The sequence below is a fragment of the Crocodylus siamensis genome, chromosome 4, assembly GCF_052110815.1.
Source record: "Crocodylus siamensis isolate JL-2025a chromosome 4, ASM5211081v1, whole genome shotgun sequence".
NCBI classification, from domain to species: domain Eukaryota; kingdom Metazoa; phylum Chordata; order Crocodylia; family Crocodylidae; genus Crocodylus; species Crocodylus siamensis.
Window position 1 is genome coordinate 106,416,133 of NC_143398.1, and position 26,712 is coordinate 106,442,844.

The 26,712-nt window shown below is 44.2% G+C and overlaps 2 protein-coding genes across 5 annotated transcripts in view; one reads left to right on the forward strand and one right to left on the reverse strand.

Moving 5' to 3' along the window:
* Positions 1–7,428, reverse strand: part of MKRN1 (makorin ring finger protein 1) — a 42,768-nt gene extending 35,340 nt beyond the window's left edge. The window contains exon 1 of one of the 2 annotated variants that reach the window (XM_090043285.1): positions 7,081–7,428. The gene's annotated coding sequence lies outside the window, so the exon portion shown is untranslated. The remainder of the gene's footprint in view (positions 1–7,080) is intronic. The other variant, XM_090043286.1, reaches the window with a different exon arrangement.
* A 6,408-nt stretch (positions 7,429–13,836) lies between these two features.
* LOC149866298 (uncharacterized) overlaps positions 13,837–26,712 on the forward strand; it is a 45,341-nt gene continuing 32,465 nt past the window's right edge. The window contains exons 1-6 of one of the 3 annotated variants that reach the window (XM_090043287.1): positions 13,837–13,979; positions 16,511–16,614; positions 18,799–18,913; positions 22,392–22,566; positions 25,053–25,164; positions 25,996–26,102. In XM_090043287.1, the coding sequence (XP_089899413.1) occupies positions 16,530–16,614; positions 18,799–18,913; positions 22,392–22,566; positions 25,053–25,164; positions 25,996–26,102 (594 nt within the window). In that variant the 5' untranslated portion in view covers positions 13,837–13,979; positions 16,511–16,529. Of the gene's footprint in view, positions 13,980–16,510; positions 16,615–18,798; positions 18,914–22,391; positions 22,567–25,005; positions 25,165–25,995; positions 26,103–26,712 lie in introns of those variants that run through there. The other 2 variants (XM_090043288.1, XM_090043289.1) reach the window with 2 other exon arrangements.

A 26,712-nucleotide genomic window follows, 5' to 3' on the forward strand; every position in this document is an offset into this window, starting at 1 on the left:
AGGGCGGATCAATTCCCCCATGGTGAGGAAGAGTGGGACTGGGGTAGGCACCGCCCTGCTGAGGCAGAGCAGGACAGGGCATGGGACAGAGCCACAGCTCATTTGGGGGGCACAGAGAGGGGTAATAGCTCCCACAGCTACATATACCCCAGGAGAGCATGGGGATGGGTGTGTGTCCCCAGATCTGTGTAGAGTGAGCTGCAGCTGTGGGCTGGGGCCAGGGACTGTGCTGGGAAGGGGACTACAGCTAAATTTGGGGTGGCTGCATGGGAAGGGCCTTGGGGCAGGCAGAGGCGATGCTGGGAAGGGGGCTACAGCTAAATTTGGGGTGGCTGCAGCCTCCCTGTAGCCCCCCTCCAGCACTGCTGCTGCTCACCCCAAGTGCAGCATGGCCAGCCCAGATTGGCCCCCAGCCTGCCCCACCCCCTGTATCTGGGGGCACACGTCCTCCCCCAACCTTGTTCCCCACTGGGGTGTGCACAATGGCGGGAGCTGCCCCTACCCTGTGCCTCCCAGACAAGCCGCAGCTCCATCCCGTGTCCCACCCCAGCTGGGCAGCACCTGTCCCACTCCCTCCCTCACCACGGGTGGCACTGATCTGCCCCTACCCTCTACCCCTTCCACCACAACCAACTTACCAGCTGCACGCAGCTCTACAAGCTGCTAGGCTCCTCTCCTCGCCGCCTATGTGCTGTGTTGTGGCACAGGCTTTTATCAACATCAGGCCATTTCCAACATAGTCAATTTTCTTTATATCAGTGCCAATCAGATATCAGACCGATGTATCAGTGCATCTCTATCACTAAATGAAGAATGTCTTGCGTTTGGGATGGTTAGACAAGATTTCAACTATGCAGTGTGTCCGTTAAAAGTTATCACCCAAATAAATTGCTGCCTCTCAAATTTGGATGAAAAGGCATTTCTCAAGTGTTTAAGATCCAAAGAAGCTTCTTCTTGAGATAAATGAATAAACTCTTCTGTCAAGTCCTTCACATTGCATGGTACAGATTCAGACTTATTTTACTGGAGCCAACATTAAATTTAGAGTAAAACACATACCTTTTGCTACTCCAAGTAACAAATGAGGAGGTACATCATTTGTTGATTGGTAGAGATGTGGCCCTCTACATGAAAGAGCAGTACCCATCCCTGCAGGTCACCTTTGACAGCAAGAAAGGATCCCTTGAGACCCTCCGGGTCAGGCTATAAAAGGGACCAGGAGAGGGAGACCCAATCTTAGGAGTTTAGTACAGGCATCTCTACCAAGACAAGGTGAGTGATCAAGCACTCTCAGGAAAACTGACAGAGGCAGCTAGCACTAAAGACAAGATCGTCATGGGTGATTTCAACTACCCAGACATCTGTTGGAAAGACCATAAAATTCAGCTGCCTCCAGCAGGTCAGCCAACTTCCTGGCAACAACATATGTTCTGTTTCTGACACAGGTTGTGAAAGGGCCTACCAGGGGCAAGGCCAATCTGGACTTAGTGCTGGCCAAAGGGAAGGACATCATAGGCGACCTGAGGATTGGTGGATTGGTGGTACGCTGGGCAACAGTGACCATGACCTGATAAGATTTAGCATCCACCATAAAACTAGGAAGTTAGTCACCAGAAGTCCTGAATTTCAAGAAGGCAAATTTTGGCAAACTCAAGAGGCTAGTTGGACAGGCCCTCTACAACTGGCATTTGGATGATCTGTGTGTGCAGGAATGATGGTGCTTCCTTAAAGAAACAATTCTCACAGCTCAGATATAGGCCATTCCCACAGAGGCAAAAAGCAGGAAGAGAGCCAGGAGACCTGCTTGGCTAACCAGAGATATTAGGAAGTTATCAAAAAAGAAAAAAAGAAGTGTATATACAATGGAGGAACAGCTTAGCAGCCAGGGAGGAATACAACCATATTGCCAAGGCCTGCAGATACGAGACACAGAAAGCTAAGACAGGCCTGGAGATCAAACTGGCAACCAGTATAAAGGACAACAAAAAGTCTTTCTACAGATGCATATGGAGTAAGAATCACTCAGTCAGGCTCCACTGTGGGACCTCTACTGAATACCTAAGGGCAGCCCACAGTCCATGCACATGAAAAGGTACAGCTCCTGAATACATACTTTGCATTGGTATTCCTGAAACCCAACAGGGGCTGCTCATCTGACCAGAGGCCCAGGGAACAAGGGGAAGATAACAACATACACAAAATCAGCCCAGAACAGGTGCAGGATCTTTTACAACACTTGGACATCTTCATGTCCACTGGACCACATGACCTGTACCCAAGAGTCCTGAAAAAAAAAAAACACTCCAACTTATAGCAGTGACATTGGCCAAGCTATTTGAAGAGTCATGGAACTCGGAAGTGGTCCCAGATGACCAGAAGAGGGCCAATGTGATACCCATCTTTAAGAAAGGGAAGATGGATGACCCCGCAAACTACAGGCCAGTCAGTCTGACCTCAGTCTGCAGCAAAATCTTTGAAAAGTTGGTTAAGAAGGTCATCAACCACAAGCTGCTAATAGATGGGGTGCTAAACAGCAACCAGCACCGCTCTGTTGAGGGAAGATCGTGCTTGACGGACCTTGCATCCTTCTACAACTTGGTCACTAACCATCTGGATGACACCATTTACTTTAACTTCAGTAAAGCCTTTGACTCCATCCCAAGGGATTCTCTCTAACAAACCGGAGAGTCCTGGGCCAGACCAGTCCACAGTGAGGTGGGTGGACAGCTGGCTCAGAGGCCACCCCCCAGAGAGTGGCAATCAATGGGATGGCCTCATCCTGGAAGGCCGTCTCCAGTGGCGTCCCCCAGGGATCGGTGCTCAGACCCATGCTATTCAATATATTTATTAACGATTTGGATGAAGGGGTAGAAAGCACAAAGATTAAGCTCAAAAGATGATACCAAGCTGTAGGGAAACACAGGCAAACCAGGATAGGGCAAAGATCCAGGAGGACCTTGACAGATTGGATTTATGGGTGAAATGAAACCAGATGAGGTTTAACAGGGAGAAGTGCAAGATGCTTCACCTAGGTGGGAAGAACCCTCACTACAACTATACAATGGGTGGTGGCCTACTGGCTGGCACAACATCTGAATGAGACCTGGGGGTCACAGTCAACTGGAAGATGAATATGACCCAACAGTGTGACAAGGCTAATAAAACTCTGGTGTGCATCAGCTGCTGTGTGGCCAATAGATCCAGGGAGGCACTCCTCCCTCTATTCAGCTGGAATACTGTGCCCAGTTCTGGGCACCACACTTCAAGAAGGATGTGGATAAGCTTGAGAGGGCACAAAAAAAGCTCACCCATTTGATTAAAGGCATGGAGAGTTGGCCCTATGAGGAGAGACTCTGGGAACTGGGCCTGTTCAGCCTGAAGAAGAGACTTAATAGCTGCCTACAAGTGTACCTCAGGGGGGAGCATCAAGAACTAGAAGATAAACTAGTCAGGAGGGTACCCCAAGCGAGGTCAAGGACCAATGGGAATACACTAACGAGAGTAAATTCAAGTTGGATACAAGGAAAAACTTCTTCTTTGTAAGAGAGTCACCAGAATCAGGAACACGCTTCCAGCAGAGGCGGTACAGTCGCCCTCATTGGACGTGTTCAAGACAAGGCTGGACAGGCACCTTGCCAAGGTTATCTGAGCCCAATACCTTTTGCCTATGGCAGGGGACTGGACTTGATGATCGTACAGGTCCCTTCTGGTTCTATGATTCTACACTAAAAACCTATAAAATGTGTGTTATTTACAACAAGCTCTTCAGAAACTAATCTTGTGGTTTGTTTATGGAAGCCAAATGGTCCCCTATGTTTTCAGTCTACTCATCATCACATAGAAGTGCACAAAGTAAAGTGCTGCATCCCCTAATTAGGTACACTTTGCTGGACAGGATCCCAGAATCCAGAACACACCTGTCTCTTCAAGAGAATCACTTGATTAGAAAACTAAATGAGTTTATCTAGCATTGAGATCAGGCAATAGGAATACAAAAACACATTGTTCCCTGAATTAGTAGTATAATAGGCTGGATGTCAAAATCTGAGTTCTTGATCATTCAAGGATTTCAGGAATCTAGGAATCCCAAATTCCTCTGAGTTTATGATCACAGATATCCAGTCACCAATTACATAAAAATACACTATACTTTGATTAGGTATCTGTTAGCGAAATGGGCTGGCTATGAAGATCCCCACAGCTACCCTGTGAAAGAATTCAGGGTAAGGAATTTCAGACTGATGCCCAGCTGTGATAAGTTCACAAGTCTTGTCTCCACATCCATTGTTTAGCTGTCTGAAAAGCTTATCAGTTAGGCCTAGGCCACTGACACTCACAATGGGTACCATTCCTTAATTCAAATGGTTTTGTTTTTGTTATACCAGGCCTTGTAGTAGACCCCAATTACCAGCTGTATTCCTACAAACCACATCATCACCTGACCAAATACAAGGAGCTCAATTTTCAAGGTTCATTCACTCCCAACTCTACCAAACTCATATGAATGACCGTTTGTTTACAGGCCCCCACAATGCTTGTAGTCAAGATATCAACCCCCAAAATTAACACTATTCAGAATACCAAACTGTAGTTATTCTAAACCAAATTCAACAGTACAAGTCTAAAACAGTCAGCAAGCTTCCCAATACTTCCAGGCAATAAAATTAATATTATATTATATATGTAATTTGAGACTCTGCACTAAGAAAAGAGCAGACAGAAGAAAATACCAACATTACACAGTTCAAAGTTAAGGCTTGTTCCCTGGTTTTCTCACGTAGAGATATTCCAAAACCAATTGGGAAGGGGGAAAGCATTTGTATCATTGGAGTTTAGGAGGAGGTAAGGGAAAGCAGTTTCATTAATTCAGCACAGAACTCATCAAAAAAATAAAAATCAGAAAAAGTGAGGTTTCTATACAACTTTAAATCAATGGGATTAAGCATTCACATCAATCTCTCCACAGATCTTCTTTCACTTTTTGGACAGCCTGATTATTGCTAAAAAGTGTTTTCTACTGCAGAATCAGCATGCATTTCAGAACAGAAGAATCAGAAAACATGAACAATTTCTTTTTTCCTTGCAACAGGGAAGAATCAGAATTACACTTTATGATTTAATAAAAATTCATATAACAGAATTAAGATATTAAAAATAAATGGAGCAATGTATGCATAAGTGTTCCTATACCTGGTGAGGAACATTATGCTATGCACTCTGTTTATCACAATGCAACTCTAAGCACTTCAGGTCAGGACCTAGTATTTATTTTCATAAGCTCATACACATTTATACAACTATTGTTTACTAGGAATTTAATACTATGAATAGCAAACAAATTTATCTTCTAGTGTAAAGTATGAGCACACAGCATCTTTATTTAACTGCTGTACAGAACCACAAACTACACTGATACAGCTGACATCTTAAAAGTCTAATTTTTTTTGGTTTTTGCAATACACATCACAGTATTTGTCAAGGGGCTAGACTACTTAGCCTCAGGTACAAACCTGGATTCTCAGACTGCTGCAGCATCCAACTACTCTTCAACAATTGTCTACTGTAGGATAAGCCAACTCAAACCAATTATTGCTCTGGTCACCAAGTTGTTTCGTAGAACACCTGCAATACAGCTTTCAAATATCCCACCCTGTAAACTTTGCAATATAATGCTCATGATCAGCACATTTTAGTATACCAAAAAAAGTCTCAGCAGAGTGTGTCAAACTTCTCTGCATTTCTGATGATCTCACAGAAGTAATATATGCTTGAAGCAAAAGTTCAAGAGAAAGAACAACACACTATGCAGCACATCTAAATGGACTAGTAGAGGAAGCAATTACATCAATCTCATTCTATTTGTAGCCTTCTCTTATACCTGGCTCATACATAACTTTGACAGTTCAGCCAAAAATCCATCGCATCTATAATTCAAAATAATAGAACAGAGAAGGTTGATCTCCATCATTTTACACTTCCTGTTCATATCTTCTTAAAAACATCCTTATGAGTCTTCCACATGGTTTGCCCCTCACACTTATTTACTAACAAGCACAAACCACCCTAATGAAACACTGGTGGCATCTAACCATGAACCACCCAACTGGCTCAACTATAACTAAGGACCTATCTAAATCACAAAGAAAGTTTATGGGCAGCAATGCCTTTAATTTTTGCAGCATGCTCCCAGTGGCCAAAAGGCAATTAATGTTGTGGTTTTTGCTTCTCAGCCACTCAGAGACAGGGAAGTATGCAGTGAAAAGAATTGAGATTAAAGGCAATGTTGCACCGCAAACTTCCTGCAACTTAGGTAGATCCCAAACTGTAGCCTTTCCTTGAAGTAAACGCCTACTGAAATGCTTCAGAGACGCTCACAATATATCACTGGTATTTCCATACATGATCCAGGTCCAGCTCATATATATATGAAAAGTTTTTGCAAGCTGGACTTGAATCGTGTATCAAGTCATATTTCTTCCCAGTGGTCTAGCTCAATTCCTCTCCCACAGCTCCCACCTCTATAGGGCACCCTACTGAGAAGCTGAATATTATTATTGTACATAACTTAGTCTATAAGATGTAAATCAACCCTGCCTTCACCTTTACCAACACTTCCCCATATAAAATAGCTACACTTCAGCATTTACTACTTGGAAGCAGATGAAGTTAACTGTAAATCAAACATTTCTTCCCAGCCCGATTCCTCTCCCACAGCTCCTGTGCCTCGTTTATCAAGGCAGATGTAAGGCTGCATCAGCCCAAGCCTTCTCCATTTGGGAAACCTGCCCACGGGGACCACTCTCTAGCTCCCTCCACCTCCGCTTCCCAATCCCGGCAAGGAGTCGACTTCCCACACTGTGAAGCTTGGGGAGTGGGGGCAGCATTGCACCCCCGGCCCAGGCCAGCACACACACACATGCACACGCACGACTGGAAACGATTCCCCTTAGACGCGCATTAAATACACACGCCCGGCGCAGGCTGATGCCGAGCCCCTGAGGTCAAGGCGTGTGCGGGCTTCAGCCCCCTGCAGCCGCCGGACGGACCCACAGGCCCCTCACGGAGCCGGCGACGCCTCACCTGCAGGTGACTTGCTTGGTCCAGCCGCCGCCGCCGCCGCCCCCCCCCCGCGCCCGGCCCCGCAGCTACTGGCGGCGGCGCGACGGCGGGGCTAGAGGCCGCCGCCGCCGCTCCCGGGCCGGCGGCTGTTGTCCCGTGAGCCGCAGCCTCCGCCATGACTGTTTATCCCTCGGAGCGGCGGCACCGGAACTTCCGGGAGCGCATCCTTCCGGCCGGGGAAAGGGGGCGGGCAGGGCCAGTGTAGCCACGACTCCCCCTCGGCCCGCTCGCAATGGGCCCCGCCCCCTGCGTTGCGCCCATTGGCGGGGCGGACGAGCCAACGCGGAAGACCAGCGCCGATTGATGGAAAGGCAAGCTCGTCACACCCAGGCCGGGGGTGGCCACGCCACCGGCGGGCGGGGCGCCGGCTCCCCGGTTACGCGGCGGGGAATGGGCGGGGCCTACGGGGACGAAGGGGGACGGCGGCTGCGCACGGCACCAGCTGGAGCGGGTATCTGCTGCCCGCCCCTCACTGCAGTATGCTCGGGTTGTACCGTAATTATCGTATTCGTACCGTAATTGCAGCTCTTGCAGGATCAATAATAATAAAGGTGCTCAAAATGTGCCGTCATTTTGAGGCAACCCATTGATGCGGTGGGTGCAAAGCCCCAGTTGCTCTCAGGGAGTCTTCAGTGACTCCTCTTTTTTTTTCCATTTAAAGACATTTTTTCATGTTCCAAGCTAAGTCAGCCGAATCGAGTCCAAATCCGTGAGGGAGCCCGCCCAGAACCATAAATGGCCCTACAACCAGCAAGCATCCTCCACCCCCTCCAGGGGCTTCAGATATTTCCAATGTCTTTAGGCACGCATCCTATGTGCAGGGCCAAGTCCTGAAGCTTGGATGCCCCCAAGTTTCACCTGCCCTCATCCATAGGGCCACAAAAGAAACCAAGGGAGGAGCCTTCTGTTTCCATAAAATGGGCTTTAAGCCCCAGGCCCCCAGTAGGTACTAAACCACACGAGAAGAACAGCTATGCCTGAAAACTTCACTGGCCCAGGAATATCTATGAAATTTGCAAACCCAAGAGTCTTCATAGCTTCCTAGATTTGCTACCACTCCTTTTTTCTGATGGCTTGAAATAAAAAGATATTTTGACTCTGCAGGCCCACATCTCACTCGCTCACTAAACAACTCACAGTGAGCAGTATAAAGGAAATAACAAGATGAATCTGCATGCATATTTGCATATTTTTCAGTATACAATAGTTTTCCGTCAAAGACAATAATTTGGAGCTTCCAATACAATGATTTCCTGGTTAAGAGCTGGCAATGCTGCTCATGACCCAGACTGGCCATAGCAAGTGCTGCGCATGCAGGGTGGGGGGTCCCAGATTGGCCCTGTGTGGGGTCAGCGTTGGGGCCCGGGTGATGTAGCTCCATGGCTAGATTTGGCACATAGCCTGGATCTCTGATCTCTGCCAGCCCTGGGGTGTGGGAGCAGGGTAGTACCAGATGGGCTGGCCGAAATGAGAAGTGCTAGAGGAGATAAGTTCAGAGTTGAGGGTGCCCAGAGAAGCAGAAGAGAAGTATCTGTGCTGCAAGAGGAGAGAGCAGATGCAACTGTGTTTATGGATGTCCCATCTGTTCAAACAAAACATTCCTATTTTGAGGTATTTCGCTGAGGGAAACCAAAGCATAGAAAAAGAGGAGCTAGGGCAAAGATAAGACATGCAGAAAGGCAGAAAGAAAAGAACAGAAAGTCCAGACCGGAGCCCTGGGGCTTTAATAAAAAGGGGCCTTGGTGTAAAGAAGATGTTTCCTCCCGGAGACAACCAGAGCAAGGAGCGGGGCCCGGGGCAAATCAGCCTGGCGGGGCCCTGCCCCGGACATAAGGAAGCAGCAGGGGGAGGTGGCAAGTAGCTGGACGTGAAGCCGGCGGCAGCATGGAGTCACCGCACCACTCTGTCCAGCTCCCCAAGGCTCCCCAAAGCACGGGGCCCAGGGGCAGCTGCCCTGATTCTCTCTCCCCCCAGCCCCAGACAGCCCTGTTTCCACCACAACAGGCATGTCTACATGTGCAAAAATGCCCTTTTCCTAATGCTTATTAGATTTACTACCTCCGGGCACTTTTACACATGCTCTGGCGGTGTGGGGGGGCACACTCTAATTAGAGCCACTTAAAGCACTGCTGTGTCTCGTGTATCAGTGTCCCCACACTTAAAAATGGTGGCGGGGGTGCTTATATTAAATCTCATTCGATCAGCTTTAGTTCAAACACCCCTGCCACCATTTTTAAGCACAGGGACACTGATAGATAAGACTCAGGAGCATCCTGGAGCACAGTAATTGCCATGCTCCAGCAGACTCGAATAATCAAGTCTGCTCCAATATGCTGAATTCCAGTGTGACAGAGCAGCCTCTGCTCTTGTGTATAGGCGCCCACCAGTGTGAGGTACTAAATAAAGGTGCATTAGGCCGTCCTAATGCGCAGTAGTGCAAACGCACACTTTTTAGGTGAACCTTAATGCACAGTACAGGCAACCACCGCTTAGCGCTCTTAACTGGTTCAGAAAAAACTGAGCGCTAAGTGAAACAGCATTAAGTGAAACCCATTTCTCCGTACAATTTAATGTAAATAAATATAATTGGTTCTGCACAACCTGCTGGCCCAGACCGCACACTTCTGCTGTCCGACAGTCAGATTGCTTTAGGCTCAGGACAGTGTCCATGCCCTGCAGGTGAGTACGTGACTGGAACAGGGCATGGGCTGCAGCCCACTGATGGGGGAGCTCCGCAGGCTTGGCGCCACTGCGGCCCGGGGCTGGGGGACAATGAGCACGTGTCCTGCCATCCTGGGCCCAGCACTCCCACCGTCCCTCCAGCCTGGGCCCCACACTCATAACACCTGCCCACCTGCTCCTTCTTGCTGCCATCACCACTCTTCTCCCATCTGCCCACCGGCTGCGGATTCCTGCCACGCTCCTGCCACCCTGCCCTGAGCCCTGCTGGCCCTGGGCCTGGGCACCAGCCTTGGCTCCACAGTCATGCATCCTCCTACTCCCCCTTCTCACCGCCACCACTCCTTCCCGCCAATTCCAGCACCATGTGCAGGAGCAAACCCCACTCTCCTGCTGCCTTGCTCTGAGCCCACGCTGGCTGTCACTCACCTCTTCACTCTCTGTTGCTGCCGCTGCTGCCTCTGCTGCTGCCATTGCTGCTTTGCCCCAGCCCCGCGCTGAGCATTATAATGAGACACTCTGCGCACTAAGTGAAACCAGGTACATATTTTAAATGAGCGGTAGGCGAAACTGCATTAAGCAGGGGTTGCCTGTAGTCTATTTTACCATGCATTAGCATAATGGCTATTTTTTACATGATGCTTTAATGCGCAGTAAAATAAGCTACTGTGCATTAAAGTGCACGTGTAGACACGCCCAGCGAGGAAAAAAATACGGTCAGATGAAAGCAAAATTGTAAAAGGAGGTAGCTGACAACATCTGCTTAACAAAGCTGTAAAGTCAGGAACAAGATGGACGAAGAGTGAAAAGGAAAGACTGGTACAAGAGAGAAGTAGTTTACAAACTACATGCAGTAAAATGCTGTTCATGGTATGAATATGTGGTGTGAACATGGTCTGAATATGGATTTGAGAACACAATGTCAAAAAGGCTGTTTTTAGGCAATTTCCTGAGAAAGGGAAGGTTACCAGTGGGATGGGTGCTAAAATATAAGAATCATCAAAGCATTAAAAGGCAGTAGCTGCATGGCAGCTTCTCTGTTTCAAGGACCCAGCTCCTTAAATGTATATAGGCACATAATTCCTTTGAAATCAAGGTGATTTCCTTATTCTCTCTTTCTCTCCATTTGATATTGGCCGGAGCTTTCTGAATCCTTTACAGAAAAGCACCAACAACAAAAACTTAAAGGCCTTTCAGCCATGGCAGCAGCTGGACATTCCTGATCAGTGACAGCAGCAGGCATGGCAAATTAAAGACGGAGATTTATATGTAGGTCCTTTCCCTAGAGCTTCTGGTACTAACTGCCTTTAGTTTAGAATCTGACCAGATGACTCCCAACTAATAAACTTTCCTCTGTGTGACCATCTCCAGTGATCAGTCTTTTTGAATTCCCCACCCCCTCCTACCTGCTGCCTGTGTCCCTATAGCATCGTTCCCTGCATGTCCCGATTTCTTTCTAGTTCATTGCTACAAGCCTTAAATGGGGGATCATTCAACAATGAAGTAACTCATTCTGTTACAGGAAAAATTAGGCAGCAGCTTTGATGCTGGAAAAAAAAAAGTGAAAAGAGGTTTGTTTGCTGGGTTTTGTTCACAGAAGTTCATATTTTGTTTGTAAAAGATGTAACACTTTTACTTCAGATATCTGAAGTATGTACAAGAAGCAGAAATTTACCTTCATATGACCAGCATAGTATAGTGGCCCTGTACCCTCTGTTTCAGAGGCTTATTAGTGGCCTGGTTGAACAGCTAAGCTACAGTCTTGACAATCTTACTTACACACATGCGGTGAGCCTGCTCTGACGTGCTGGAAATCCAACGATTAATCGAGTATGCTGGAGCACGTAAATTGATGCACTCCAGCAGTCTTGCACATCACAGGTACCAGTGGCGCAGTGTGTCTCCACACTGAGAAAATAGCAGCAGTGAGCTCTGAAATAAAACACATTCAAAGTGCTTTACTTCAAAGTGCCCCACTGCCATTTTCTCAGCGCACAGACATGCTGCGCTGCGATACAAGTGACACACGGGTGCTTTGAATTAGTGCAGCTCGCTAATCAAAAGCACCCAGCACTGCGTCAGAAGCACATGTAAAAATGCCCACAGAGACTAGTTTTCACTTGGTTTAGGGAGAAACACGCCACGGAAAGCTGTAAACAGAAGACTGCCTTTTCTTAGGATCTCTTGCATCTGGGTTTTCTGATACAGAGAACTGCTCACTGAGCTCACACTGCATGAGAAGGTTCCAGGATAAAGTTTCAAATTACTAAACAGGGTCCAGAAACTGAGTAGCCCTCCTGATTACTAAATCATCTTGTCTGGTAGCCTGCCAAAATGTGATAGCCCAGATGGATTTCTACAGTACTTCAATCTAAGAAGATCACAGTGAAAGTAAAAGGAAGCCATTGTAAATGTATAAATGTAAATTTTATTCACTACACATTCATTCTTCATATCTGTATATCTGTATGTCTGTCTATTGCCAGCAAAAGAAGAGAGTTTGATTCATCAAGACACTAATTTATGGAGGAATTCATGCCTACTTATTCCCAGCAAAAAATGCACAAGTCAGAATTACATGATCTTTTTATTTCTGCAAGTTTTAGGCGCAGTTTCCCAGAAGTAGTCTGCAAGCAAGAAGGAAACATTAATATTTTCAGTAATACAGACATTAGTAAAGGTTGTTAAACCATCTTTTAGAAAGAGCAAGCCTACATACATGAATGTTTGATCGTTTATGATTTACTGTTTTCCTGATCTCTCTAGAATCAGTTACATATTCTGATTCCTTTGTTATGAAAACAATGGATTACTCATTACTTTACTTAAACTGTACAGAACAGTTGTGACAATTCTGAATCCACCTAGTAAGTAAAGGATATATACAACCTTGAGCTGAAGTATCCCCTGCAGAAAAACACTATCTAATTGTATGTTATGTGTATGTATTGTTATATATATTAACTGATTGCAGACCATTTTTCCAGCCTGTTCACATCAGATATATAGATATAAAATAAATAAGTATATATATATATCTGATGTGAACAGGCTGGAAAAATGGCCTGCAGTCAGTCTATATATATAGACTCTTGTGTGTGTGTGTGTGTGTGTGTGTGTGTATATATGTATATGTATACACACACACATATACACACACACACATATATATTGATTGCAGTATATATATATATGATTGCAGTCTCTGTGTGTGTGTGTATATATATGTATATATATATATATATATATATATATATGATGTGACTAGGCTGGAGAAATGGTCTGCAATCAGACAATCAGATGAGATTCAATGAGGACAAGTGCAAAGTGCTGCATTCGGGACAGAATAATTACATGAACAAATACAGACGGGGGAATGACTGGCTAGGCTGCAGTACTATAGAGAAGAACCTGGGGGTTATTGCAGACCAGCAGTTGAATATGAGCCAACAGTATGCTCTTGTTGTAAAACATGTCAACAGTATGCTGGGTTATAGTAACAGGAACGTCACTTGCAAAAAATGGGAAGTGATTTTTCTATTCTATTCAACATAGGTTAGGACTTGCATGGAGTACTGTGTCCAGTTTCAAGATTTTCAAGTGAACAGGCATCCGTGTCAGAAACATTCCCACCCAGACTAGCCCTCATTCCAGAGAACAAGAACCAAATGGGCTTTAGAATGAACTATCAACTCTGTCTCTGGTATGGGTTTACCACCTCCATGTTGGCAGGGCTTTAGAGGAAGCCTGGAATTTTACTTCCTGTTTTGTCTATGAATAAATAACTGAATCTTAAATCTTTAAGGTCATTTCAGTATCTTTCAAAAGCACCACATTAACCCAATACAAACGACAAAGGAATATGAAAAATGGAGAAAAAGAGAATCAATATGAAAAGAGATTAAAGAAATCTGGCACTGAGTGAGCAAAAGAAATCACACAGGCTGCCCCTAGGCAGTTGTGAAATCCTCCCTTTCCCTCAGACACGGAGCAGTTTGAGAGCCCAGCTGCTCATGAAGTTAATAATAAATGGACTGTCTCAGCACTGAATGTGTCGCTGGAACGCAGGGCAGCTCTAGCCAATTCTGATGCCAGTCCCACAGACCCTTCCCCCCTGCAGAGCTGTTCACGAGCAAACTGCTTGCAGACCACAACTAAATCCGTCAGGCAGACACCCAGAGGTAAGAGACTGAGGAAATGCCAGACCACTGCATAACAAAACTGAATGTTAATGGTGTGTAAAACAATGGGCAGCTGGTTGGGAGGGTTTGGAGAAGAGCCTACATGGGGGAAGACTTGTTGCAACTATAGCTATGTCAAATTTTTGTCATGAAACTCCTAAACTTTTGTTGCAAACCAAGGGTTCAAGCTTGACTGGCTAAAGAGCTATGGCATTTAAAAATCTTTCAGCAAATCTGGGCTGAAAAACAGAATGGATGTTGGCTGAGCTTCCAGTGAATGTCAGCAAATGTTGAGTTTCAGCTGAAAACAAGCTGGTTTTCATCCAGAAACAGGTGCAACTTGAGTTTTTAGGCTTGTTCAAATGCAGAGTAAAACTCACTGGAACCAACTCATGCATTCCATATAACTTAGAATTAGAAAAAGGATGAATTTTTTGTGCATGCAAAGTCATACAAAGCAAAACTAGAAACTTTGCATGAACTCTGGAGGTCAGACAGGATGGTAGGGCAGGGTGACACTTTAAGAGACAAACTGATTCAGAGAGGCATGAGCTTTCATAAGCAGCAATCTACTTTGCCAAATGCTGTGAAGGGAGTGGCAGAAAGAAAACCTTTTATGTAGAAGGGGAAAGGATAGGGAGAGGGGATGCTGCTAAGAGAGGTAATAAATGAGTTGATTAGATAAGTTGAGATGAACAAGGCAGTTAACACATTGCAGGACACTCAAGTAAACAGCTACTCCAAGTTATAGAATAAAAATCTATAGTCCCTTTTGAGAACATGTTTAATACAACTGAGTTTGTGGATGATTTGTCTTCTGAAATCTCCTGGTCAAGTTGGTTTGTAATGGTTTGGTTTTGTTCTATTAATGGAGTTAAAATGTTATTCTGTGGGCTTTTGTGCGTTTCTGGAATTGATGCCATATCAACATCCACTCATATTTTATATAGAGATTGCCTCAACTGGCTGGAGACAGCACAGGGGGACTGGCAGGAAGTGATGGCCTACATGGTGTGGGTGGAGGAACAAAATGCACCCTGATGTTAAAATGTTGCTTAGTCCAGTGATGTTCCAGTCTGTGTTGATGAAGGAGCACACCTGTCATCTGGGTTTGTAGCAAGGCCTGATGACTTGGTGAGAATTGGAGTTAGGTAGTCAATTGCTGGAGGGACATCCAAAAATGCTGTAATTGGTACAGCTCAAGTAGAGATCACCTGTATAGAATGGACATTTTCCTAAAGATGGATCACGATCTGATTCCAAAAACAAAGTGGGGTTTTTGTCTGAGTAGAGACTGAGGAAAAATGGAGTACGGACAATTGAATTTGGTCAGATGTTTAGGTAGGGAGTATCCAATGTTTCTTGGCAACTTCTGTTCTGGTGGCTTGACAGATGTATAACAGAACTATTTCCTGCCTCACTCCCAATCTCTCCCTTATAGATATATTCCTGAGATTCTAAATAAAGTAGGGGTATGAATGAATATTAGTAGTGCTAAAGGTCTGCACTCCAATCAGGAACTCAGGGTGCAGACAGAAGTGCAGTTCTCTGCTATAAATGAAAATGCTGGTAGGCAGCACAGACAGAAGTTACAGAAGACGCTGTGTTTTGAACCATTTTCATCTCACCTCTCATGCAGTGAGGGTTCAGATTTTCACTGGCTTGGCCATTTTTGAAGCTGTCTGCAGCTGTGTACTTGTGTATGGTTACAGCTATAGGCCACTTTCTGTGGCCAGATCAGGCAAAAATTGTCACTTCTATCTGTGCCCGCTCTGTACCAAGGCACTGAACAAACAAACAATAATGCAATTTCAACCCTGAAGGATTTATGGTTTAAGTAAGCAAGGCTGATTTAAGGATGAAAAAAAGGAAGCTTTAGACCCATTTTACTGATGGGGACTTAGAAAACAAGAGATGCTTTAGTGTTTTGCCCATGATTATTGAGGAAGATGGTGAAAGAGCCAAACACAGAGCCATATTCTTCCAAGTCACAGTCACAGTCCACTACCTTAACCACAAGGTCACCTATCCACCTACCTATTCATTCATCCATTTAGCTACCTAAACAAAGTAATAGTTTAACTGAAGCAAACAGAAGTTGCTTAGAGCCAAAAATTGTTTTTGTAGAAGAACTGAAGCAGCTTTCATGTGGGCTGAACTGCATCTCCTTGCCTCTAGCCCCTAGTACTTACTCAGAAAAAAAATTGAAAGTAAGGCTATAGTTGCACCTCTGGGGAAACTGGTCTATCTTTGTCTCTCTCTCCGGTTACAATTTCTCCACCTTTCCGTTTGTTGGCTTTTTCTCTAACTGTTTACCCCACTTCCCTTATCCAAGACTCCTTCAAAAAGTACTTTATATATTGCACTTACTTTTTTGTATCAGTCCCTATTCTACCACAGGCATAAGGTTTTCCTATATGGAAATAACAGTGGGCCAGTCTGCCATTCACAATTCATAAGTGGTTTGGGAAAGGATCAGATTACTTCCTTCCGGACTACTTTCATTTTGCATGATTCTGCTCTTCTCACAGTGCCATCCCTGTTTACAAGATGATTGGGAAGCTGGCCTGTAGGCTGGGAAGTCGCATGGCTGCAGTGACATATAGCATCATCCAGGTGAGAAGATTTCTGCATGGTGAGTAGCATGCTCTGAAAATGTCACAATCATGATAATGCTTTCCTCAAAACACAGTAATGGCAATGTCAGTGCCTGAACAGTGCAGTGATAAAATTAGCAAGTAGAGGCAACTCTCTCAGACTGCATAAGGAACCTTGAAACCCTTCAAAACTCATTTCACATAGAATTTCTGTTACTATATCTCTTGAATATGTATGTGTGTGTGTACACATACACACACATAAACACTAAGTGATATGTTGGTGTATGATACTGTAACAACATCTTAGTTTTCGTGGTCTTTTGACACTAACAGCTCCCATATTTTAATGCCCACACGTTGCTCAGATAGTGGCAGACTTGAATGTCTGAGTTCTCCCCATATCAATTGCAGTTAATTCACTGAAGTCAGTGAAATGTCACAGCTGCAAAAATAGTAGGGAAGGAGCAAAACTTAGTGATTTTTTGTTAAATAGTGTCTTCACCAAAAAATGCAGTTTCAGTCATCTTGAAAATATAAGTGAATTCAAGCTGCATTTACTGACTAGTTTTTTCTAGTAAAAATTGAAGGGAGAGGCGAAATTAAGTATGATGGTTGTTCTTACTTTACCCGTTAGCCCAAGGAAATGGTTACTGACCCAAGATGTGGAAGAGCTAACTTCAAGTCCATCTTTTTCCTGTAGGGATTTGATTTGAGTTGTCCTACCTCCATGAAGACTATCTTAACAAGAGGCTAATGGGTACTCTGGGGTGGGGTACCCTCCTGTTGATACTTTTTCATTTTTCATAAATTAATTAATTGGAACAGGCACTGATCTCCAGCTGTCCCAAATCTTGTGTGTGTGTACTAACCACCTAACCACTGTCTCTGTGGCTTCATGACTATTTCCATATTCCATGCAAAATGGAACAGGTCCAGTAGGAGAGCTTGAAGGGGTTCACTTTACCTTTTAGCTCTGCGGTTCTGGCGCTCCCCAAAGAAGAGACAAGGGAGAGAATTGACTCCGTGTCTCCCACATCTTCAACAGCCTAACTGCTGGACTATTTGGGTAAAATGGGAACCTCCTTCATTAGTTGTTTTATGAACCTAGCCTGTCTTCCCTTGCTTTTATTACAAATGCAGAATTCCAAACTGTTCAGTTTGGTATTCAAAGGAACATTTTCTTCAACCTGTGAAACAATTTTTGAGTGGGTTGTTTTGGCATGAAGAAACAATACATTTTTATTTCAGATTGATCCAGACCCTTTTTTTCCAGTTTGGCCGCTGACCTGAAGTTTCAATTATTCACACATCTATAAAGAGGAAAATCAGGCCCACAATGGTCAGTCTGCGACTGATTGACAACTGTTTTAAAAGTCTGGATTTCAGGAGTGATGTGTGTACATTTTAATGTCTCAGCAACTTTGGACTACTAACCATTAGTAAAAAGAGCACTAAGCATCAGATGGAAATGAAACTCAGTTGGGACAATTGACTTTCTATTTTGTGTGTATACTGTACCTGGCATGAGGGGCATGCATTACTGATAGCTAATACAATACAGTTAATAATTAATAATTGATCTGAGGCTAAAAGAAACCCAGCAACTCTTCAAGCATGGCGTTATTATTAAAAAATGCCTAAATCTGGTGTAATTTTTGTCATATAGGTTTCAATTTGGGCCTTCATAATTCCTGGCTATAATATTTTATAGATGCTGATCTGACATGAAACAAATTCTTAGCAGTCTCTCCCCAAAACTTTCCTTGCAATTAGATTTGGAATGAGCAATTCTTTTCTGGCTTGAAGCACCAATGATTTTATGAGAAGTTGAAATGTCTGAGTGCACTTTTTAACCATTTAATCTTAAAAGAATCCTGTGAATTATACAATGTGCTGCTTCTGAATTTTTGTTTTAATTTTTTTTAGCTTTTTCTGATATTTCTTGGATTTGGGTGTCTTCAAGAGAGGCAGAGGTTTCAGACTTCCAAATGCTGGTGCAGGAAGAGAAATACAATTAGGTTTTGCAATTTCATGAGTTTTTGCTTCCTGCATAACTTTGCAGGGCGCAGGAAGGATCCACAAAAAATAGATTGAGTACTCACCCTAGTTTGCTTCTCCAATTTCCTGTACAGCTGTTCTCTTGCTGTGTCACCTTGGTAAAATAAGAAATCTCTAATCAACCTATGATATTAAACCATTTTAGTGTTTTTTATTCACAGATGCTCATTTCAGGGTTCAGTCTTCTGTGCAGGAAGCTCTGGCCAGTGGGAGACCGATTGTAGCCTTGGAGAGCGCCATCATTACACATGGCATGCCCTATCCCCAGAATTTGAGGTGCGGATTTGATTATTTGATTCTTCTAGTGCAGCAGAGTAGCAAGCTGTGTCTGATAACCTATGGGCCTGTTGGGACATCAAATATAGAAAAATCTGTAAAGTCCCAACAGCTCCCTAGACCATGAAGGGAAACCAAGGGTATGGCAGGCTGGCAAAATATGACCTCTGAAACAAAACACATACCTCTGGGCTTCCAAACACAGAAAGAACATTCTCAGCCCCTAGTTTTACAAGAAAAAATTCTCTCTCTCTGTAGTCCAGAGATTCACTAACTTTTTTCGGTCAACTTTACTAGCAACCAGATCATTTTGTACAACTCCCATCTACATGATCATTGGTGTGTGTGCTCCACAGTAGCTGTCCCTATGCCCACTTTACCCCCCAGTAAGAGCTAACCTGGGATAGCTTATCCCTGAATAAAACAAGTCAAAGCTGCCCTGGTTTAGCTTTCATTTAACATGGGTTAGGAATAGACACTTGAACAGTTACTGTGTTCAAGTACCTGATACATAATAAGTCCCTACCCCAGTTAATTAGAGGCACATGAATTGTTCACAAACCAGCAGTTACCCTGAGGTAAATATAAGATAGATTAGGGAAATTTAGCACTGTTTCATTCCCTGTTTCAAAAATTAAACTGTCTTAATTTAGATGTCACCATAGGGGAAAAGGGGCAGAGAGTCAGTTATTGCAGAGCAGCTGAAATACAGTATGTATATTCCTAAACCCATATTAATTGTGGGTACAGAGGAAAGTTGTGACTTCAGAGTAATTACAGTTTGTATGGAGTAATCCTGGGTCTCTCTGGGAATGTCCTTTATAAGAGGGAGGAAATTAGCCATTTTAGCCTGAAGGCAGGCAAGAGGCAGGACAGATGTGCACTTTATAGACTAACCAAATCAGAGATGCATAAGCTTTTGTAAGCAGCAGTTTACTTCATCAGAGGCTTAGAAGAGACTGCAGAAAGGTGCAAATCTGCCTTACCTTATGTCGTCTATAAACCATGAAGAAATAGCTGGGATCCAATGGTTTCATCTGAGTGCACCTACACATTCATTAATGCGCCTTAGTTACTGAACATTTAATTTAGTACTTGCCTAATGAAGTACTAACTAAAACCGCAGTAAGTAGAGTTACTGCCCACTAGCTCTCGTGCATAGTTATTTTATAATGCTTACTGCACGTTAGCTTAATAACACCACACAGTAGGCTATTAGCACGGTTTTTGGCCACCGCACTACTATGCGTAATGTGTAGTAAGCGTTTCATGTAGACGTACTGTCTGTTTATTGATAGTTAAAAGAGCAGATACCACAACAATATTTTCCTGGACTCCCTTCCCATTCTGTTGCTGTTCATCTGTACAGAAGAACCCTGCCTCTGCTACCAACCCTTTAATTATCAGTATGCTCCAGATATCTTATTTCTCTGAGTGACAATGCCAAAAATGAAACCAGTTTCCCAAAGGCAATTACCCACATTCTTGTTTAGCCTCCAAACACAGTATCAAAAGGTAACAGTACTGAATTTTCTAATTATTTTATATATGGCCATTGTTTTTCTGTGGCAAAGAACAAACAGTGACCTTTGTTTCTGTGAGAAGCTTGAGGTGACCCGGTGTGGGTATCAAATCAGCCTGGGGGAAAAAAGAACCTTCCCGTACTGGTGTCCTGCTCAGTAAGAAATTATTTAGTTTCACAAATTAATAAATATACAACCTGAAAAGATCAACTTGTAGCTGACTAGTGCTCTGCGTCAGATTGTAATCTTCAGCACTGTTGCTGTCTACATCGAACATCAGGATTATGAGATAAGGAATCTGATTGGCAAAGAGTTTGAATATGGAGATATGTAGTGAAGGAACATTTGCCAGCCAATCTAAAAATGTTCTACATAAACCAACTTTACCCTTCCAAAAGTTCATTTCTACTGAACACCCTAATTTTTTTAGTAGCTGACAGGACTTGGTTTCCAACCTCAGATCTCACTGTACTCCACAGATATAGAAATAGTTACACGTGCACTTTAATGTGCACTTTAATGCATTATTCTATTGTAATATGTATTAAAGTGTCACTAAAAAACATGGGCATTTTCACATGTCCTCTGGGACGCGGTGCCAGTCACTTTAATTAGCAAGCAATGCTAATTAAAAGCATCTGTATGTCACATGTATCAGCATCCCTGCACAACCCCACACTGAAAAAATGATGGTGGGGCACTTTGAGCCAGGGCTCATCAAATGTGTTTTATTTCAAAGTGCCCCACCACCATTTTTTCAGTGCAGGGGCACACAGAGATGTCAATACACGTGACACGGAAGGTTGCTGGAGCATGTCAGTTTCCGTGCTCCAGCAGACTCAATTAATTGATGCGATGGATCTGCAGCGCATTGGAGCAGACTTCACCCACGTGTATAGGAGCCCACAGTGCTATTCAAGTTAATGTACATTACAATTGGCTAATGCGCATTTAGTGTCACTTAAAACCACGCTATTTAGTTAAGACAGGCTAATGCTCATTTTCCTAGTACCTCACAATGGACGTACTAGATTTAATGTGCATTGACTAAAGTGTGTTAATGCACATGTAGATGCACCTTAACAGAACCAGGTACATGATTATGTGTAATTGCTTCCATAACATACAGATAATTGCTGTTCATTTCCATGATACTTGTCATCAGCTGTTTGGTGGATTGAGGGGCTGGTAAGACATAAGAAATTAAGTTAATGGAAACAAATCACTTCCATAATCAGTTTGATTTGCCATATATATTTATGCAAATGAGTAACTGCAGTTTAGAAAGAGTTCTTAGTCTCTTCTACAATACTTACCTGAGCTCTCACTTATTACCAAGTCAGCATGGATAAGTGACAATGGGCATATACAATTTACTCATAGGTGACTGGTAGGGAGCACACAGGAGGGCACATGCCCCTCCTGACAGGGCCGTCCCCACCACCGATGCCACAAGCGGCAATGCCACAAGCGGCTTCTGCTGGTGCTCGCCAGCTCCATCCCTGCTGGCTTTTGCGGGTGCCCCTGCAGGCTCCAGAGGCACCAGTCATGCATGAACTTACTTGTTCATGAGTAAAAACAGTCATAGCTGGATATTAGGGATGGAAAACAAGTACTAGGACCTCTACTACAAATTAGATTTCCCTCTAGGCTATGAAGAACAGCCAGGCCAGTCAGTCCTTCAGACACTTCCAGAAAACTAAATGTAAACAACATGCTTTTAAGAAGTATAAAACACTGTCAGTTTTGTAATGTGAGATTTAAGGAACTCTATGCCTCTGAGTATTAGGACCAGACTTTTGCTAGCTGAAGATAGCAGGAGAGGAACTACATTTAGCAAAATTTGAGGGGATGATTATTAAAAGTGGGAACTTGGAACCAGTGGCAAAGAGATCTGAGAAAACCTCTCATTTGATCCTTTTCTTTTGCTTCTTGCACTGTGTGTATTATTCCAGTATGGCTAGAAATGTGGAAGAAATTGTGAGGACACATGGATCTGTGCCAGCAACTGTGGGCATTTTAAATGGGAAGATTCACATTGGCCTCAATGACGAGGAACTTCACTTTCTGGCAAAGAGTGAAAATTTAGTTAAGGTATCTCGAAGAGATCTTCCCTACGTTCTCAGCCAGGTATTGTATATAGACCTTGAATAGCATCATATTTTCTTTATAGCAATAATGTACTGTCCAGCATAAAGGCTGGTGGCAGATATATTTCTAAGTCCCAGTGATGTCATATAAAATACCACTTTACTGGTAAACTGGCACAAGTACAGAACATGTTCCTAGTGAGAGTCAAAATCACCGAAGCTAGAGAACCACAGCCATGACATCTTCCCAAAGGAAATAATTTTATTTTGGCTCACAGCAGGAAAATAAGGGCTAGGTAGGAGTACTCGAGAGTACTCATATTGTAGTGTCTGTACTAAAAGATTCTGCTGCCCGTGCTCCAGGAGACTCAATTAATTGATGCGATAGATCTGCAGCGCATTGGAGCAGACTTCACCCACGTGTATAGGAGCCCACAGTGCTCCTATACACATGGAGCATTCATGATGAGAGACTCTTCTTTCCCTTCCAAAAGCATTACAGCTTTTGTGCTGACTTTTAGGCAGAATGGGAATGTCTACTTTGGAACCTGTCATCTGCCAAGATGAGAATCGAGAGACAGTCACATCAGGATACCCAGGAATGGGAACACTGTGCTAAATGAAAGATGCCTGTTATAGAAATGATGGGTCAAATTCTCTGCTTGTGTAAATGCTAACAGCACCATTCATTCCATTTCCATCAAAAGAGAATTTGATCTGATATCTCTCTGACAATAGCAGCCATAATGCTGTCCTTTGGGGAGATGTATTATTTGGTTATGCAACATCTTGTAAGCAATATTGAACAGATTTCCCTCTCATATGTAGTCACACTATTACCAATCATTCTTTTCCTTGTACTAGGAAAATAATACTTTTGTATCCTTTTTATTCATCAGTTCATCACTGTTGCTATCCAATGCACAATCTGGTAGCAGATATGTGCATCACAGAAATTTAAGGGGAAAAGGCTTATGATGTCAGGTTTACACCACAGGTTTTTCCAATATGACTACTAGACTCTCTGCTGAGAGAGGTATGATGCTCTCTATGGTAGACAAGTCTTAGACTACACTTTATTACTCTAGGGAAGAATGGGAAGAGTCAGATGAAACTAGTTTTCTTATATTTGCAACTCAGCTAGTTGTCTTGCCTCATACTGGGTGAGTCTACACATCCATTTGATCCAAGATCAGTTTACTTGCAAGTAAGCTACAGGGATGTGGGAGCACTTTTGCTGTTTCCTGCCCAGGGGGCTGCCTACTGCCAGGGTGGGGACAATGTCCCCCTGCCTCAGCAGCAGGGAGCTGCCAGCCCTGGCTCCCTGATTGGGGCAGGGGACTTGGAAAGAGCTGCAGGGGAGGGGAAATTTCCTGCCCGGCCAGGGACCCGCTACTAGCTGCCCCCTCAGCAGATGGGGCAGGGGGCTGGGACCTGCCCCACACCTGCATATCCTTCCAAGCCCCATGCCTCGATCACCTGATTGGGGCTCATAGCTGGGACCTGCCTGTGAGCAGGACAGTTCCCAGCCCCTGCTCCATGATTACGCAGAGCTGAACGGGGAACAAGCTCCCCAGCCTGTTCCTCACCTGGCTCTGCAATCACAGAGCTGGGCAGGGAACAGGCTCTCCAGCCCCTGCCAGAAGGGAGCTCTGAGTGCCAGCTCCATGGTTGCAGGGCTGACTCTGGGAGATAAGGATCTCTCACCCCAAGCCCTGTGACCACAGAGCTGGTACTGGGAAATCAGGATCTTCCCTCCCCCTGTTGCCTGATCACGATCTTGGAGCGAGGGGCTTGGAGCTCCCTGCTGCCAGGGCAGCATGACTTAATTCCTTGCCCAGGATCTGGTGGCAGAGCCCCACCTGCAGCAGGCGGCTCCAGGGGGCAGGGAGCAATCTCCTGCCCCCTGGTGGCTGGCTGACCGGGAGCAGATTTGTTCCCAGGCAGGCATCTACATCAGTACTACTGCGCAGTAACTACTCGCAAGTAAATTTGCTACTTGCATTTGCAGGTAGCAAATTTATTTGCGATTACCAAGGTTTACTGCACAGTAAACATGTGCATGTGTAGATGCACATGCTTACTGTGCAGTAAACTACACTACTTTGCAGTAAAGTGTCTCATGATAGTCCCAACCCTGTCCAGGAGAGGTAAGATAGTGTAAGATAGACTCCTGTATACCCATTTAGACTTCTTCACACCTACATACGCTCACTCCCATGGCAGAAAACCCACATTAGTGTAATTCACTTACTGAGATGCCAGAAGATCCAGCAATCCCCCCCTCCCCGCCCCCCAAGCATAAATGCCTAGATAAACAGGATAGAGGCTGGCTCTACCAAGAATAGCAACAAGCATTACTAACAAGAATACGGACGCAGCTTACATTTATATCTTTTTTCACATTGTGGATAAGTTACATTCAAAGAGACTCAACTACACTTAAGAGCTGTATCTTAATTTATGCTCCTGTTCTTAGTGACTGCTAAGGGAGAGTATGGATTATGACTGACTGTTCCATGGCAGGGCTCATCCGGTGGTACTACTGTCTCAGGGACCATGATTGGAGCCCACAAAGCAGGAATCCACGTGTTTGTGACAGGAGGGATAGGAGGGGTCCATCGTGGAGGAGAGATAAGTAAGAGAAACACTGCACCTCGCTTTGTCTCTTTGTGGATGAATGAATATTAAAGTTTTATTTGTTTGCCTTCTTTCCTGATTAGTTTTCACAGTCCCCCCTGTAGCCTGCTGAGAGAAAGAGTAGAACTCTCACTTCTTCCTTACTCCACAGATGGGGGTTAATTTGTCCTAAGACTTTGAGCGCACCATGGTTGGTATCTATGGCAAAAGGTTTGACTAATATGCTTCTCAGAAAAAATACACCTCCCTCCACTGGTCAAGGAAATCCTGCTAGGAAGAGAATGATAGTTGCTGCTACTGTGGTTTTAGCCCTATGGTCAGGGCCTCTGATGTTGCACTTGGCTCTCTCTCCAACTCCTCCTTTCTACAAGGAAAAGGATGTAAAACCAAGACCATGATCCTATGAAGTCACAAAAATCCCATGGCATTTTTGTAAGCCATGGGGTGTTACTTAGTTATCATGTTCTGGCCAAAGTCAAAATTTAGTACAGTATACTCTACCTACCTAACATTTGCACTGCACTTTTAATTGAATACACAATATTCTTCTTTTTCTTCCCTTCCATTTGCTAAGCTCTGGTGTAGTGTTGCAGTGTTTTGTTAAACAGCTAGGAAAGGACACAGCAAAAGCCGCATTTCAGTCAAACACCAATGAATTCCTCTGTTTGTACCATATCTGAAATCCTGATGAATTAAAAGAATGGTATAAATATCAGCTATGAGCTTATGAACTCTCAAGTACAGAGACTACCCCCAAGTAAGTAGGTAACACAAGACATTTTGGAATGAAACTCAGTCACCAACACAATGGCTACTTGTCTTTTAACAGCTATGGATGTGAGCACTGACTTGACAGAGCTAGGCCGTACTCCAGTAGCTGTTGTTTCCGCAGGTGTCAAGTCTATTTTGGATATCGGTAGGACACTGGAATTTCTGGTAGGTAGCACAAGCTGATATATGGGCTGCTGAAAATGAAAGCAGAGAGCACTGAACCTCATTCTCATTTTTGCTACTAACTTGCTGTATAGCCTTGGGCTAGATTTACAGGAGTAGCTAGCAAGTATGGGTGCCTAAATTTTGTACCTGTTCGACACCCTAAGGGGGCTTGATTTTCAAAAGCTGAGTGTTCAGCACTGTCTGATATACCAGGACCCAGATTCTGAACTATGATTGAAGAACGATGGCCAACTGAGGATACTTTACCTCCACTGCCCATACACTCTAACTTTAGCAAAAACTAAAATAAACTCAAAACTAAAATGGGAGGAGTATAGTCATAGCGGTGCTCAGAATGATGCAGTATTTAAGGTTGCACTCACAGTCCAACAAGGCTCGTACTTCACAGGGTGGCTGGGAAATACATGGCATTCTAATAACCTATGGCGTCCATTTATATTTTTGCCAGTTTATAATTCAGAATAATATCTCAGAATGGTTACTGGTCCTTTGAACCAGGAAAAGATCCAAGCCATTTACCAGACGGGACAGGATCCTTTGAGCCTGTCATTGTTTCGGATGGGGTGTGACACTGACCCTTCCTGGTCCT